The 16,216-nt window shown below is 40.4% G+C and overlaps 1 protein-coding gene across 7 annotated transcripts; it reads left to right on the plus strand.

Annotated features, from left to right (window-relative positions):
- Positions 1–619: 619 nt before the first annotated feature.
- Positions 620–16,122, plus strand: ganabb (glucosidase II alpha subunit b). 7 transcript variants are annotated; one of them, XM_029441722.1, is made up of 26 exons: positions 703–779; positions 868–919; positions 1,487–1,588; positions 2,549–2,657; positions 3,009–3,136; positions 3,950–4,129; positions 4,290–4,355; positions 6,558–6,618; positions 6,729–6,810; positions 6,954–7,050; positions 7,162–7,342; positions 7,464–7,617; positions 7,962–8,197; positions 8,685–8,811; positions 8,965–9,044; positions 9,602–9,742; positions 10,260–10,356; positions 10,625–10,726; positions 11,971–12,214; positions 12,470–12,534; positions 12,774–12,850; positions 13,230–13,304; positions 13,393–13,506; positions 13,605–13,711; positions 13,920–14,020; positions 14,599–16,122. In XM_029441722.1, exons 3-26 carry the CDS (start codon positions 1,488–1,490, stop codon positions 14,706–14,708), a joined length of 2,835 nt encoding a protein of 944 aa, XP_029297582.1. In that variant the 5' UTR covers positions 703–779; positions 868–919; position 1,487; the 3' UTR covers positions 14,709–16,122. The 7 variants fall into 7 exon arrangements, with proteins under 7 accessions (XP_029297578.1, XP_029297579.1, XP_029297584.1 ...); XM_029441718.1 differs by lacking the exons at positions 703–779; positions 868–919 and adding an exon at positions 620–669; XM_029441719.1 differs by lacking the exons at positions 703–779; positions 868–919 and adding an exon at positions 620–669 and having other exon boundaries at positions 6,561–6,618.
- The last annotated feature ends 94 nt before the right edge of the window (positions 16,123–16,216 follow it).

Consider the following 16,216-nt stretch of genomic DNA (forward strand, 5'->3'; position numbering starts at 1 on the left):
TATACATTACTTAATTTATTTATAATTGCTGTGCAATCAATATATAGCAAAGTTATACAGAGGGGGTTTGATGCATGAGTTGGTATTGCAAAATAATGATTAGTATCTCAAAATAACAAGAAACTTTCTCAAAATAATGTTAATATGTCAGAATAACGAGAAACGTTATCAAAATAATGATTTAGTATCTCAACATAATGAGTTAATATCTCAGTCATTAAGTTTCTCATTATTTTTGAAATATTAAGTCAGAATTTTTGAGATAGTAAGTCATTATTTTGAGAAAGTTATGAGTAAAATAGTTAGATTTATTCTGGAGAGTCTGGAGATTTGTTGTGTGATGGAGATTTTGAACAAATATTAAATGTGTGCTCTTCACTGAGATGACGTGTCCGTGTCTGAGAGGATGAATATGCAAACAAAGTTTACGTTACATCCTCCTTTTAACGTCAACCAGATAAAAAAAAAGATAACACCACGATTGAGTAAAATTAAAGTCCATAAAGTAAATGTAATCTAATCATTTATTTCACACTATCTTTATTAGTTTCAACAAAAACAAAAACCGACGAATATATTTCAGTTTATTTAACGGTTTTTTTTTTGTAGCGGACTGAAATGGGCGGATCTCAACGGCTGCATAATCAAGATGGCCACCTTCACTGAAAGGTAAGACAAAGCAGGTCCGCTGTTTCATCGTATATTTGTCATTTGTTTGATCAATTATCAGCGCGCCGGAGTCCAGGGGTTATCGCTGAGGGTAAACACTTAGCAGACGTGTAAGCAAATGTTAATGTTTCACGGTTTAACGGCCAACAGGGTAAATCATACTGGGAAAGTCTCTAACCCCCTCAATTGAATTAATAGGCTGACTGTGCCGCTGTTAGCAAGGTTAGCACGATAATCCTCACCCTAAAAGGTAATTAACAACACTGCTGTCAGGTAACCAGGCGATAGTCCGTCTGTAAAAGACTGATTCATTATTGTCGTAGAATTTGTAATTTGTGTCTGTTTTCTAATGTATTTTTGTTCCATAAATCCGATCGTATGCTAGCTTATTTAGCCCAGCGGATACGTTAGCTAATACTGTCTCCTGGCGTCATTTCAAGCACAACACATCACCCGGTTTGACATGAGTAATGTGAGCTGGAGATAAGTCTTTACATATATGCTCAGGGTGTAACATGAACAACGGGATTATTAAATGTTAATAATTGCACAATGTAGCTGAAGCAGGATGATGAAACGGGAAATGGGTTAGCTGCCTGTGACATTTTCACTAGAGGACACATTTTACCAGCAGAGAGAGATCAAAGTCCGGATGTGTGTGTGTGGGGTTTGTATAAGCTTAACTCGTGTGCAAGTGGTGTAATTTGGCTGGGGTCCTCTTGGGTAATTACTTGGGCATTGTTAAACCAAATGTGAGTCAATGATTTGGAGAGGGGACCATATTAAATATAGATTGTCTCCTTGATTTTCTTTGCAGGATGGCGCCTGTCTTGGTGCTCTGGCTGGCCGTGTCTCTCAGTGGGACGTGGGCTGTGGACAAGGGCAACTTCAAGACCTGTGACCAGAGTTCCTTCTGCAAGTGAGTGCAAAATTGAAAAAAATAATACATTTACAAAGCCTTAGGGCAGGGTAGAGGAAGCTCAACGTTAGACATAAAAAACAAATCGAATTACAGCTTTTATGTATACATTTCAGACAAAGAATGGTTTGAAATGTGTATGATACTGTGTTCTGCTACTAATTCACGAGCAGGGAATGAAATTAGCACCTGCCAAATACAGGGTAAATGTTGTCTGTGGCAGGTTAACATTTCAGGTCAACTGCCACCATGGTTTTCCTTTCATTAAAACATATTATTTTTAATAATACCTAGTTAAACATAGTCAGGGATTCCAGATCAAAAGCAGACCGCTGAAGCAACCATGTTGGAGGCCAAACCATACCCATGTTTTCTGGAGCTGCACTAAGCAAGAGCCTTTCTGGAATAATGTAATTAACTCTTAAAGACATAATGGGGTATGTTTGGCTGTCATGTACTGAGGAAACATTCTGGAGGAAGTACAAAGCCGAGATGGATATCTGGCGCAAATTCAGCTTATAGCCAGCAAAAAAGATCCAACAAGAAACCGATATGAAGCTGAGCCTCTAGGGAAAGAACAGGTTTGAGTTTGTCTGGGATATCTATTCAATGGAAAACCTGACAAGCCAACTTCAAATAAAAGCGATATCTTCAACAAGAACGGGGACAAATTGCCAATTTACATGAAACATGATGTCAACAAGTAACGTGTTAAGTTATGGAATAATGATGATGTATTGTCTGAACTACCCCTAAAATGTTTTGTATCTTTTGTTGTTTTTGTTTAATGTTATATGGATTCTCATGTTTTGTCCTGAGCTGAAATTGCAATAAAAATGAAAGTAATAAAAAAGAAAAGTAATACATTTATTTACTTAAAGTTGCAGTTGCTGGGTAAAAAGCACACGGTTACTGTTTTTTTCACGGCTGTCCACTCTTATTATTAAATTTTATAAACAGGCGTCAGCGAGCGTTGAAGCCTGGTGAGTCTCCCTATCGAGCGCTGCTGGAGACCATGGAGCTGACCAACACCAGACTCACGCTGCAGCTCATCAATGACAACAATAAGGTAAATCCCACACAGGAGTTCACAATGAAGGAAGTTGGCTGCCAGATAGATGTAGATGTACTTTAAATCACAAGTGTAATTAGAATTTTTAAACTGTTAACTATAATAATAAATATCGCCTTATGTTAAGCATGTTCCCAGATCGGGAAGTTTTCATGCTATTATGAAGTCGCACGTTACCAGTTTCCCTTCTTTGTGGTATCAAAGCCAAATGTCTAACATGGCAAACCAACTGTAATGCCGAGAAAAAAACTGGCCCTTGGCTAAACCCGTTTGCCGACCTCTGCTGTAGATTATGAGAGAGTAATGAAATCCCCCCCCCCCCACCCAACCCCCATCAATGTCTATCAGGTGCGTCTGCTGCTCGAGCTCTATCGTCTCCAGGGAAACATAACGAGGGTGAAGATTAATGAGCTGAAGCCGCTGAAGCTTCGCTATGAGGTCCCAGACGTGCTCATCAGGGACCCACCTACTGAGCCGTAAGTCTCCCAAGGGTCTTACTGACTGTGTAACATATTGTAAACAGATTTACAATATGGAAGGAGACCATTTTGACATGTCTCGATAGGAAAAGCAGGGGTCTGAATAATACAATTGATGATGGCTGAATTCCATTTAGCTGCTTGAGTTTCAGGGTCCTGGTATAGGGCAAGCAGGCTTACTGGGACATTGGAATAGAACAGAGCCGTTGTTTAAAGTTTTTAGTAACACCTGTGCTCAAAGCCAAACTCTGTTGTGAAAAAGACCAGTTAAGGAAGTAAATGGGTGTCTCCAAAGAATTTACTCAGGTGCATCTGAATGAAAAATTCAAATTATTTAAAGGAAACAAAAACATCCTTGTGTTCTACTGCAGGTTGAGGCATGTACCTGCATTGAACAGCTCAATTGAAATTCTTCCAGTAAAAATAAAAGAGCCCTCTTGAAAAAGAGCTGATGTTTTCAGATCATTATCTTCTGGCTTCTCAGAATCTCTTCAAAGTTCAACCCTTTTGCTTATTAGGATTTAATAAGACAAATGTATAGCGTTGATGTAGACGTTGAGTAAGTAATGGAGTTCTTATGTTTTAGTTTCTTTCCCCTTATTTTTGAAAAAATGTATTTATGTTTGGTAAATGTTCCCTAATCCGACGCGACGGTCAAAGCAGAGAGTGTTGTATGCTGTAGAGATTGTAAAAACCCATTTATGCTGATTTGTGAAATTGGGCTATATAAATAAAATGTACTTGACTTTTTGTTTTCGAAACCAAGTCCTCTCTTTAACTTCACTTCTATCTCCCCCCTCCCTCCCTCAGCCTGTCTCTCTTGTCTCAGGATGAGAACGGGGTGGTGCTGTCCCTGGGAGCGGAGTCTCAGAGGGTCATTGTCAGCGCCCGGCCCTTCCGATTGGACATCATGGAAGGCCGAGAAGTGCTGATGTCGCTGAACTCACGTGGCCTGTTGGCCTTTGAGCACCTGAGGATGCGCAAGGACACGTGAGAAACCACGCATGCACACACATTTACAAATGCCAGCCCTCTCTTTTTAATCCACGTCCTCACTCAGTGGATGATTTAGATTTTTGTTTCCATGAAATGGTTTGTTTTTTGAGTATTGTCTCTGACTCGTTGTTCTGTCTTCTCCCTATCATCCTAGTTTCTCCTATAAAGTAACTAGCACAGTGGCTAGCGTGTGGGATAATATCAAGAGGGTATTCTCTAGGTAAAGACCCTTAAAATTTGTAAGTGTGTATTCTGTTCCTTGTGCTAATGCTGCCAATAGTGACAAAAATCGTAGGGACACCCATCACACCAAGTACAGTGTTTACCTGCCAATAAATGTGACTGAGTGAGAGAGAGAGCGGTGTGGGTGCGTGTGTGCATGTCGGTGTTTAATTCGACCCATAATTAAGATTTCAGTCCAGTTTATATCATCCTCATATTTTTGAAGGATCATTTAAACTAATATTTAAATAATTGCCACTTATATTTAGATTTTTCGTCTCATTTCATGAAACAAAGAAAAAATCATCCTGATCATGAAAAACAAAAAGAACACTTTCACCTGAATGATGTAGGGTCTGCTGTGATTTTGTCAGTTCAGTGTCAGATTAACCAAATTGTCTAAGTAGAGCGTCACTGTAGCAGATCTAACATTGCTCCTGCATGACTGTGTGTCTTGGGCGGTCTTGTTGACTGAAACTAGTTTTCATGCTTGCTCAGCTCGTGGTGAGCGCTAACTGCAATAGAGTAAATATAATGCTAGTTGCAGCAGGTGTGGACCAGTTTAGACTGCACATAGGAGCAATGCTTTTTTGTCTTCTGTCTAGTTAGTGTCTTATATTCCAGTACTGCAGCCCAGTTCCCAAACCCAACAGCATCATCTCTTTGTGGTTATACTTTAGTTTGAATTTAATTTAACGGGGTTAGAGCTGCATTTGTTTCTGGGATAGTGCTTCATTCGAGCTCTAAAGCCATACTCTCATTAATGTGGAAAAACAACTTTTGTAGGAGCCTTGATCAGTGTTGTGTTTGTGTTGTGACAGTCCTGCATTGAAGCCCTTAGTGTGACTGCAGTTTAGGATGGAGGCTACAAATAATGAATAGTGTTAGAGTGAAGCTGCACAATAACAAATGACAATATAGGTCCTCAAACTAAATCCTTAATTTGAATAAAGTGAATAATCTGTCTTTTTTTAATTTATTAAATCAACTTTCTTTAATGACTAACTCCTCACTGTGTGCCTCCCTTTGAGTGCGGCAAGTGGTAGAGCAAACAGTTTTTTGACCTCAGTAAAATGTTGTTTTTGAAGGCTGAATGCCAACAAATATCAATTTTGAAGAATATTTCAGTTTTCTATCAATTCTGGATTTCACAAAGCTCTGGAGTTATTGGCAATGTTTGAATCACACAAGTGAAAAACAATCCTGTGCTGCCACCACTGGAATCTAATTCTACAAATAGTATAATACTAATAGAATTAGTTTTCTAAAGCCTTTTGTGGCTTCAGAGGGAGATGTGTGACATCTGATAAATTGAATTGGAGCTAAAGACTACAAGTTTGAAAATTAAAATAGTCTGGGGTTGTGGAGTTAGAAAGAAGTGAGTTTACGAGACCTGTAGCATGCTCCTCATCTCTGTTTGAGGTTAGCAGCTCGAGGCTACATTTGCTGCTACGAGCGTAACAAAACTCAAATATCCAGCTGTACGTTTGGCGGTCAAGTTTGGAGATGCATTGTGGGCAATGTAGGCACCAGGTTTTGAATAAAAAAGACAATTTATATCCATCGTGAGTCTGTTAATGTTATAATAGTGCAATGCTAAATTGGTGGAGTACTTAAGTATTCATAAATTGATATTTGTCTTTAAGTTAACTGCACAGACTCCCCACTCACCCCAAGAATCCTGTGCGGTGCAACACAGAACACGCAACGCAAGAGCCTTGTTTTTCCACTGAAATGTGACAAGCTTACAAAATAAATGTTGGTACAACTGCTTCTTGCTTGTGGTGCAGATGTGCACCTCCACAGAGGGTGTCACTACCAAATTGTTTGCAGTTGATGCAATGCTATGGCCTTGATCACGCCACAGTATACGGGGATCCACTTGGTACCAGGTGTTGCACGCAGTAGCCTCTAGAGGTCCTGTCCCATAATGCTGAGCTTGAAGTAGCCACAAGGTAGGGAGTTGCTCAGTCCCCTTAGTCATTAAAGTTAAGTCGATCAAGACTTTAGTAAGTTGTCATTGTGGAGACACAAGGCATTCACCATCCTCTCTGTTTGTATGTCCTTTTCCTTTTTGATTATAGTCTAATTATACTCATTGTCACTCGTCTCAAGATGGCATGACTTGGTCAAAGTGACACGTTTTTTTTTTCCCCTAAATCCCTTTCCTCACCCCCCCTCCATTATTCGTGTCATGAAGCAGTCAGGCAGACCCAGAGGCCGAGAAGAAGGAGGAGACTGACCCGGCAAAGCAGGCCGAGGTACTACACACTAAAATAAAAACTATTTTCCTCTTTTAATTTAATTAAAACACTGTTCTTATGCTCTCTTCTCTTGTAAATGACATTTTTGTTCTCTGTTTGCCTGCCAGACCGCAAAAGAAGAGGAGGAGAAAGTAGAAGACGGGATGTGGGAGGAAACCTTTAAATCTCACTCGGATAGCAAACCTAATGGTAAATTCTACTAAAAGTTTTTTTTTGTTTTTTTTGCTTTAACCCTCTGAACTCCAACCAGATTGAAGGTGTGTTTTGAAATAAATTATGTTTTTAGGGTTGACTCTTCTCTTAACTGATAAATGGTTGCTCTCGCCTCACAGGTCCATCTGCTGTTAGTTTAGACTTTTCGCTGCCAGGTGTGGAGCACGTCTACGGCATCCCAGAACACGCAGACACCCTCAGACTGAAAACCACAGAGTGAGTGTCAACAAGAAGTCAGGTTTCACTTAAAAAAAATATATAGAATTTGAATTTGTTGGTTGCGTCTTCGCTGCTTTGGATCAAGCCTGAGTGTGTATTCTGTTTCAGAAATGGAGATCCATATCGCCTCTATAACCTGGATGTGTTCCAATACGAACTGTACAACCCTATGGCCCTTTACGGCGCTGTCCCAGTCATGTTGGCCCACAACGCCCAGCGGACCACCGGCATCTTCTGGCTCAATGCTGCTGAGACCTGGGTGGATATCAGCTCCAACACAGCTGGAAAGGTATGTCCCTTTTTTCCTTTTTCCTTCAGTCCTGGGACTGTTTTGGTTAAAAATAGCCAGTAGTCAATGTCTGCAACACCAAAGCCCAGAGCTCCACTTGCTCACTTTTGTTTCTTTCCAGACCGTGTTTGGAAAAATGCTGGATTATGTTCAAGGCTCCAGTGAGACTCCACAGACAGATGTGCGTTGGATCTCTGAAAGCGGCATCATCGATGTCTTTATTATGCTTGGTCCAACACCCAAAGATGTCTTCGCTCAGTATGCCTCCCTCACAGGTAGGAAAATGACTGACTATTATTATGTAATAGGCTTCTGGCACTTAGTGCCTTTTTTGGATGTATCACTTCCTTCGTCCTTCCAATATAGTTCTGAATACTAAAGTTAATGTCGGTATATTAAAACAAGGGTATAATAACCTACCAATAATTTACCTTTTTTTTTGTTTTTGTCGACAGTAATTGTCTTTACTGCCAAATGCTAATCCATCTCTGGCACGACACAATTTGTCTCAAATGATCTCGATGTGAAGAGATCCTTAATGATTTGTGTTCATGCGTTTTCTTTTTTTTTTCTTTTTTCCTCTCCTCGCTTCTTCTTACCTCCTCTTGTCGTCCATCAGGCACCCAGGCCTTCCCTCCCCTCGCTGCTGTGGGTTACCACCAGTGCCGCTGGAACTACAATGATCAGGAAGATGTGACTTCAGTGGATGCGGGCTTTGATGAGCATGACATCCCCTATGACTATATCTGGCTTGACATTGAGCACACGGATGGCAAGCGCTACTTCACCTGGGATCCACACAAGTTTGCATCACCAAAGGAGATGCTGCAGGGTCTCATGGACAAGAAACGCAAGGTACATACGACAAATAATCCAACATCCATACAATGGGAAAAATCCCATTAGCTTTTTGTCGAGGGAACCAGGGCGACGCTTACTTCCGGGTTGGCCTACACAAAGGTTACAAACTGTGCTGGACCAAACTATTGAATGACGCCTTTTCTTAATAACCCGAGCCGCTTTTTCTGCATTATATTCTTTATTTTTTATATATTTTTATATCTGCGCAAATTAGACAACAAATGCGTGTGTGTGTGTGTGTGTGTGTGTGTGTGTGTGTGTGTGTGTGTGTGTGTGTGTGTAGGCTATACAGCTGCCGGGCTCTACCAGCACACAATATTAGGATCCACAATTGTGTGGGTTTCAAGTTCTCCTGTGTCTATTCTACTTTTCATTTCACTTTACCCGAAAGCTCAGTATTAAAATCCTGCAGCACAGTATGAACACGTTCATGATTTTCTGCTCAGTCTTACTAAATTGTTTTTTCAAAAAAAATGTATAGATGGTGGCCATTGTGGACCCTCACATCAAAGTAGACACCAACTACAAGATCCATAATGAAATCCGCAGTCGCAGTTTCTATATCAAGAATAAAGATGGTGGAGACTACGAGGGCTGGTGCTGGCCTGGTAAGAAACGCAGCTTCAATCACCAGAAGAAATGTAGAAAAAACGCATTTATGAATCTACTTAATGAACTGGATCTTTACTGAGAAACATGTCTCTTAGTGTGCAGAGATTATTACAATGACCATTTCTCTCGCATTCCTTTCTGTCCTTTAGGTAGTGCCGGCTATCCAGACTTCACCCGTGCTGACATGAGGGACTGGTGGGCCAGCATGTTCGCCTACGATCAGTACGAGGTGAGTCTGGAGGACCGTTGTCTCTCTGTTGCTCATCTAAAGACTGTTACTAATCTGCAACTATATTCTGAAGGTTTAGCATTTTGGCTGTTTCTTTGTGCTAGCTTTCTATAAGAAACGACAACAATTGAAGAACTCGCACATTGATAAACATGATACGTTTTTATCTTCATTTAACTGGGAACAGGCTCCATCCACATTAAGCATTTTTAAAATCTGCTTCCGGTTAACACAAGCAAGCCCTGTGTAAATGCATTTTCAGGCGTGTTAGATTATTTCTGAAACTTTGTTTAACGCTTGTGTGCACAGAGATCGTTTTCATTGTAAAACTGTTAAATGTGGATGTAGTCACAAGCTCCTTTTCTGCAACTCTGTGTCATTAGCGCATTCTCACCTGGGAGCTGCCAACTACAAGCCCCGGTTTTCTTCTGTTGGCCATTGACAGAATTTATGCACCCATGTGTATCGACTGTTCATGGATTTCAAATGGCACTTTTCCCATAAAATGGTTTGTCTGTCCTCAAGACTTGCATCCACAATGTTTGTCCACTCTCCAGGGTTCCATGGAGAACCTGTACACATGGAACGACATGAACGAGCCGTCGGTCTTTAACGGGCCGGAGGTGACCATGCACAAGGACGCATTGCACGGAGCCTGGGAGCACCGCGACGTGCACAACTTGTATGGCTTCTATGTGGTGAGTTCACTCATCAGTCTGTGGCTATTAGCTGAAAGACTGAATCTTTCTGTGAAATATTTCTTAACATTTTATCCTTGTTTATGTTTTTCAGTCAGATTGGGTGTTCATGCATGAATTTGACTTGTCGTGTGGCCACTGTAGTTAGCTTAGAAAAAGACTGCAAAACTTAATTTCTAGTGTGTGTCAAAGATATGTAGAACATTTTGGTACCAAACAGAAAGCTGTTGGTCATAGTGCTGAACAGAAATCAATGTTTTAGCTAAATAAGATGACCTGTAGCTATTAAACTTGGGCAACTTTGGATAGGTTAAAAATATATTGCCATACTTTACCTCGACGTTCTACTACCATTTTCTAGCAGTGGAATGTGGGATATTATGATTTTAAAATAGTCTTGGTGATTAGGATATATTCTGTCGTAGTTCACAAATTCCTTTTTGAAAGAGAACCAAATGTGCTCCAAAAATGAGATGTTGGTAGAAATACCATTGATTATGGCGTCTACAACCTGCAGCAAATGGCCACAGCGGAGGGTCTGATCCAGAGGTCGGGAGGAGTTGAGCGACCATTTGTCCTGACCAGAGCCTTCTTTGCAGGCTCACAGCGCTACGGTAAACCCTTTAATGCTTTTTACTTTACATATTACTCCACTACAAGCTGCAGTTTATGATCCATACTGCTAACCTCTGTTTTTGGCATTGCAAAGATTGCCTATATTTTGGTTTTGCACCTTTTTTTTTTTTTTTACATTTTAATATTTGCACTCTTGCCGCACAGCCATTTCCCTCAGGATAAAAAACGTTCTGCCTTATCTAGTAACTTTTTGTGCCAGACTATTTTAGCGCAGGACCTTGAGTGTTAAAGTGTGTCTGTCTGTAGGTGCTGTGTGGACAGGAGATAATGCTGCTGAGTGGGACCATCTGAAGGTCTCTATCCCCATGTGTCTCAGCCTTGGCCTGGTTGGAATCTCTTTCTGTGGCGGTGAGTATCATCAGGCTTTACAGTCTGCTGTTACACTGCTAGTTTGTCCCTTTTTTGTTCTAAACTTAGCAACTTGCATGAAATAGCAGAAATATCCAGATGACTGCTGAAGAGTTTTGTAGCTGACTTCTGAAGCAGTTGTTGGTGTTTTACAGTAATTATACAGCACTATTTATACAATGTGGCGTTTACTAATGTTGCTGTGAATTTAGTATAGCACCTCATTGAAACTGTAATTCCATATGGTTTTATATCTTAGTTCAAATTGAACACCATTATTTTATACATTAGTAGATACTTGTAAGTAATTTATTTTTCAAAGCATCATGCAAAAAATAAAAGTGCCCAGCCTACATCCGCTTACAGAACACTAGAAAACATGACTAATAAGAGGAATAGCATAATGACAGCGGAAGAACAAAAATAATACTCCATGCGCGTCAAACAATGTCTAAACAAATATGACATTACAGCTATTAAACCACATAACTGAGGCACAGACGCATCAAACATAAAGCAGCAACACTGTTGGTAGACACAACACAAAGTGAGCTGGATGAAACTCTTTGTCTGTAAGCAGGTACTGTACTCTACATTCATCAGACATGGATAACAAATCCAGACATTTTAAGGAAGAGCCTTTATCCAAGATTGTGTTATTAGTAATAAAGGAACAAAGAGTGCATTTCATTTTTCGACCTCTCACACATTGCTGCAGAGCGCTAGTTTATTATTTTTGAGGAACAGAATTTATAAATAACCATTAAAAGCAAACGTTCGTCATGTCTGGACTGTTGCGACAGATTGAGAAGTGTCCTTTAGAGTTTACATTTGACTATAATGAAAGTGTTATAACAGGTCAGTACCCTCATTAACATAAGTAGCCCACCACCCCGCGTCATACATGCACTGATTGTGATACAAAAAAAATGCGTTTGTTAATGTTGTCAAGGAAACGCGCTCTGATAAACTGCATGAGGTGTAACCATGGTGAGAGCACAGGTTCCCTAGCTACAGTTATATATAGCAGTCATGCTGGCTGTTTGTATGAAGCTCGTATTCATGATCAGACCAGGCGTTTGACTTGACTGTTAAATAAACTGGATTTTAGTTAAAGAAAAAGGCATTACTTCCCCTCCAGTTAAAGAGAGAAGATCTCAGGAGGTTGTTGTGTCTGGCTGTTTTCATATCCTCCTCTGAACAGCTCAGGTCCGACACTAACTCTGTCCCCATCTGTCTCACAGCTGACGTTGGTGGTTTCTTCAAGTCTCCGAGCACTGAGCTGTTGGTGCGTTGGTACCAGACCGGGGCGTACCAGCCGTTCTTCAGGGCCCACGCCCACCTGGACACCCCCCGCCGTGAGCCCTGGCTGTTTGGTCCGGAAAACACGGCGCTGATCCGTGAAGCAGTTCGCCAGCGTTACACCCTCCTGCCCTATTGGTACCAGCAGTTCTACCACGCACATCGTACTGGACAGCCCATAATGAGGTGAGGACAGGGCAGGAAATATTGTTTATGTGGGTCTTTCATGTCTTGCCTGTAGTGATGAGTTACAAAATCATCTCCATCAGTGTGCGTTATTTGCCCAAGACAAGGAAATGGAAATACAAAACAGAATTATAATCGTGCATAATATCCCAATGCACATAAATACTTTATGTTGTTGGTTTGAATTCACTGACATTTTCAAAAATGTGCTTTGTTGCAGATGAATATATTGTGAATGTTATTCATCTGTTTCAGACCGCTGTGGGTGGAGTATCCTGAGGATCCTGCTACTTTCGCTCTGGATGACGAGTTCTTAATCGGTGAGACGACAACAACTTGTTTTCCTGAAACTGATCCATAAAGAGATGATTTTCTTCAACACTGTCCTGCTGTTATTGTTGTGACATAATGGCACATGTTGGTTGTGGATCACTTCTGTTAATCAACAGCCGAGTTACAAGAGGACAAACTAGAATAAAAATTGGAAGGAAATTGTTAAAGTAAGACAGCTGTAGTTTGAAACTATCAGATCCACTGACGTTACTTAACGCTTCTGCAGGGAGAGACCTGTTGGTGCACCCAGTTACTGAAGAAGGAGCCAGGGGAGTCACCGCCTACCTGCCTGGCAAAGATGAGGTAAGAGGAAGAAGCGGAGTCAGAGATTCTAACACATCTGATGGCACCTACACACGATACAACCTGCTGTACTGATCACATTACACGTCTTATAATGGGGTATCTTGAAGTTGTTGTGTCTGCACGTTACACGAGTGATCGGCGACAGGAGGTCACACATTACAAGAAATTTCACTCGGAGGAATCCCAGACAAGTCTTGTCTGCTTTTAAAACTACATTTAGACGTGATGCAGGAAAAGCCCGCGTGCGAGACGGGACTTCTTTCCGCCAAAAATGGATGTACGCAAGAACTTAACGATCCAAGTTGTTTGTTCGCTGATTCGCAAGGAAGAATAAAAAGCTAAACTTTGTCCTAACTTTTGTGTTTGTGTTCCACAGGTTTGGTTTGACGTCCACACCTTCCAGAAGCACAATGGGGCCCAGAACCTTTACATCCCTGTCACCATCAGTTCTGTAAGATACTCAATTTCTACATTTTGCGGCCCTCCACATCCTTCAATAGTATTTTTCGTTAATATGGAGCTTTCTGTCTTCTTCTCAGATCCCCGTGTTCCAGCGTGGCGGCTCCATTATTCCCAGGAAGATTCGAGTTCGCAGGTCTTCCTCCTGCATGATGCACGATCCCTACACTTTATATGTGGCTCTTAACCCGCAGGTAACTCAATTGTGACCGCTGCAAGACAAAACTGTCATCATCACTATTTTGGCACGTTAAACTGTCATACTTGATGTTTTGACCTTTCTGTCTGACAGAGAACTGCAGAGGGTGAGCTCTACATAGATGATGGCCACACCTTCAACTATGAAAAGGAGTTCATCCACAGGAGGCTGTCCTTCGCCAACAACCTCCTCTCTTCTGTGTGAGTGAAGAATATTCTGTTTCAGTTCTGTAAAAAAACCTGCTTCTCTTTAAGCTCAAATCTGCCCTCAAATAGTCTCTTAAATATTTAATTTCATATCAGATCTTTATTGTGTTACAAACATAAAATCATAAAACATTTATGATTTGTATTATAGGGGTTACTTTATCTGTGTTGTATAATAAAAGTATTAAATCCATGTCCACAGCAACCTGGCTCCAGATGCCCAGTTTTCCACCCGCTCCTGGATTGAACGCATCGTCATACTGGGAGCCAGTAAGCCCAGCAAGGTTATCCTTAAGACCGATGGTGAGTGGCCATGCAGCATTTCTCTGACATGTTTAATTCATTTAAAGTTATAGACTGTGTGCTGAATCTGTTGAAAGGCCTCAGCTGTTCCTCAAGAGGCAGCTCAACATTTTGTTAGTTTATTGATAAAAAATATAATTTGGGTGATCATCGCTAAATAGTTTGTAACTAAAGCAGAATAAATAACTTCTGTTTTTGTTTTCATTTTATTTTACGAGTGCCAAATTAAGAATGTTATGAATTGTTTTGTTCCCAATTATGATTCAGGAATATAGTCTTGTTTGTTTTTTTTGTTTTTCCCAAGCTTTAGTATTTTGGGTATTTCAGTCTTATCTTAGTCAAAGAAAACAAAAGTTTTCATTAACGAAATGAACACCGGTGCAAAGGTTTTATATTTGAGGGTTGTTGCCTGGAGGTAGTTCGGCCAGAGTTATTGCACAGTCAGTATTACTAAGGATGTTTTCATCCCATGTTTTTTTTTTTAAGATGAACCATTTGGCTATGTGAAATTATTCTCTCCAAAGGTCTACTTTCTCTAATACTGTCTCTCTTTTTTTTTTTTTTTTTTTTTTTTGCAGATGGTCAGGAGAGCCAGCTAGAGTTTGACTTTGACTCCTCCATGTCTGTGTTGACGCTCCGCAAGCCCGGCATGAACGCAGGGGTAGACTGGAACGTGATGCTTCAGTAACAATGGAGACAGGAGAGGAGGAAACAAATTACTGAAGTGGACTGAACAGGAGAAGAGAGATGGAGAGGGAGAAAGATGAGGGAATAGACACAAGGCGCTGATGCACAGGACTAACAGCAAGACAACAGGATAGAATCATGAAAAATAAAGGACATGAACACAACACATTATGTACACATTGACACACACACACACACACACAAAAACCTGTCAGTCGAACTGAGCCACGTAACATCGCTGCCGTGTCCCTCTTGTGTTCAGTCATACTGTAATATCTAACTACATCAAAAGGCTAATACTAGATAGATAATTATGTTTGTCTCATTTTTCAAATGGTTAACAATTGAGAATTGTCATTGTAATGAATCTTTGGGGTAAAGAAAGAACATTCAGGCACTCGTATTCTTTTCTTCTTTTTTTATAGTCTACTTTGTTGTCCATCCACACAAAGAAGAAAGATCACTGGGGGATTGTTTGCCATTTAAAATGAAGGTTCACATTCAAAGCACACATGCTCCACCTGCTGGTGATTTCCTCTTATGTTTCTGCTTTGATGCTCTTTAAATAGTCATTCCACTCCTCTTAGGCCAAGCACTTAATTCAGCTCAGACCTCGACCTTCTTTACTCGTGCCACATTTCATATAATTTGGGTAGAGCTTGCCAACAGTCTGCTGTATGTGTGGCTTTACACTTAACTTTCATTAACTTGCTGAATTAGCTGACCAGCTAATTCTTGTGCAGCCTCAGTGATGAATTTGTGTGCATGGAAATGATTCTTTATCATCGCTTCAGTATGGAAGGGCTCGGGTCGTTCAGCTGCTGCACAGAGACGAGATTTTCAGCTGTTGAGGGAATCGCTTCAGGGGACTGAACCACTGATGATGCTGTTGACATGCTTCCTTTGTTTTATCAAGTTCTTTTCTCAGCTTTGTTTACTAGATTCTTTTTTTAATGCACTTGAGATAGAGGGAGAACTTTAAAAGTTGTTTAGATTTTCATGTGTTACTAGGTGTCTTGACCTGTCCAGGATCTCCAGTGCGTCATTTGGATCTTAATGAACGGGCCTAATTGAAAGATGTTTCACGAGCAAATGTTCATTTAAAGCCTTTTGATTTCCTGAATGCACACTGAGTAGTCGTAAATGTTCAAATAATTCTCTGGAGACTCTGGATTGTGTCCCGTCCAATCAAATCATTGGACCTTTTTTTAGGGTTTTGTTCTGAGTTTTGTCTCATTGCTTGTTTTTATGATCATTAATGTACATGTTGCGGCAATTGTGTTGATAATGGCTTGAATTGGTGGAAATGGAAGTGAAGGAACCGACTGTCAATCAAAGTTGTCAGATGTACGCTACAAGATGAGACCAAGTTAAAATAAAGTTGACCAAATGTAAAAAGTATTTTTTTTATTTTTTATTCTTTCCTAACAACATTTCTGTATTTTAATGAGACATCAGTTGATTTTCTTGACAAAGCTGGTGTACATATTTGTTTGGATATGTTCTTAA

Source organism: Cottoperca gobio, chromosome 10 (assembly GCF_900634415.1).
Source record: "Cottoperca gobio chromosome 10, fCotGob3.1, whole genome shotgun sequence".
Taxonomy (NCBI): domain Eukaryota; kingdom Metazoa; phylum Chordata; class Actinopteri; order Perciformes; family Bovichtidae; genus Cottoperca; species Cottoperca gobio.

Excerpts from the sequence above, each read along its gene's own strand:
- ganabb (XM_029441718.1), top strand. The coding sequence starts at position 650 with ATGGCCACCTTCACTGAAAG. Across the intron at positions 2,658-3,008 it reads TCATCAATGACAACAATAAG|GTGCGTCTGCTGCTCGAGCT; the intron begins GTAAATCCCACA and ends AATGTCTATCAG. Across the intron at positions 6,811-6,953 it reads CTCGGATAGCAAACCTAATG|GTCCATCTGCTGTTAGTTTA; the intron begins GTAAATTCTACT and ends CTCGCCTCACAG.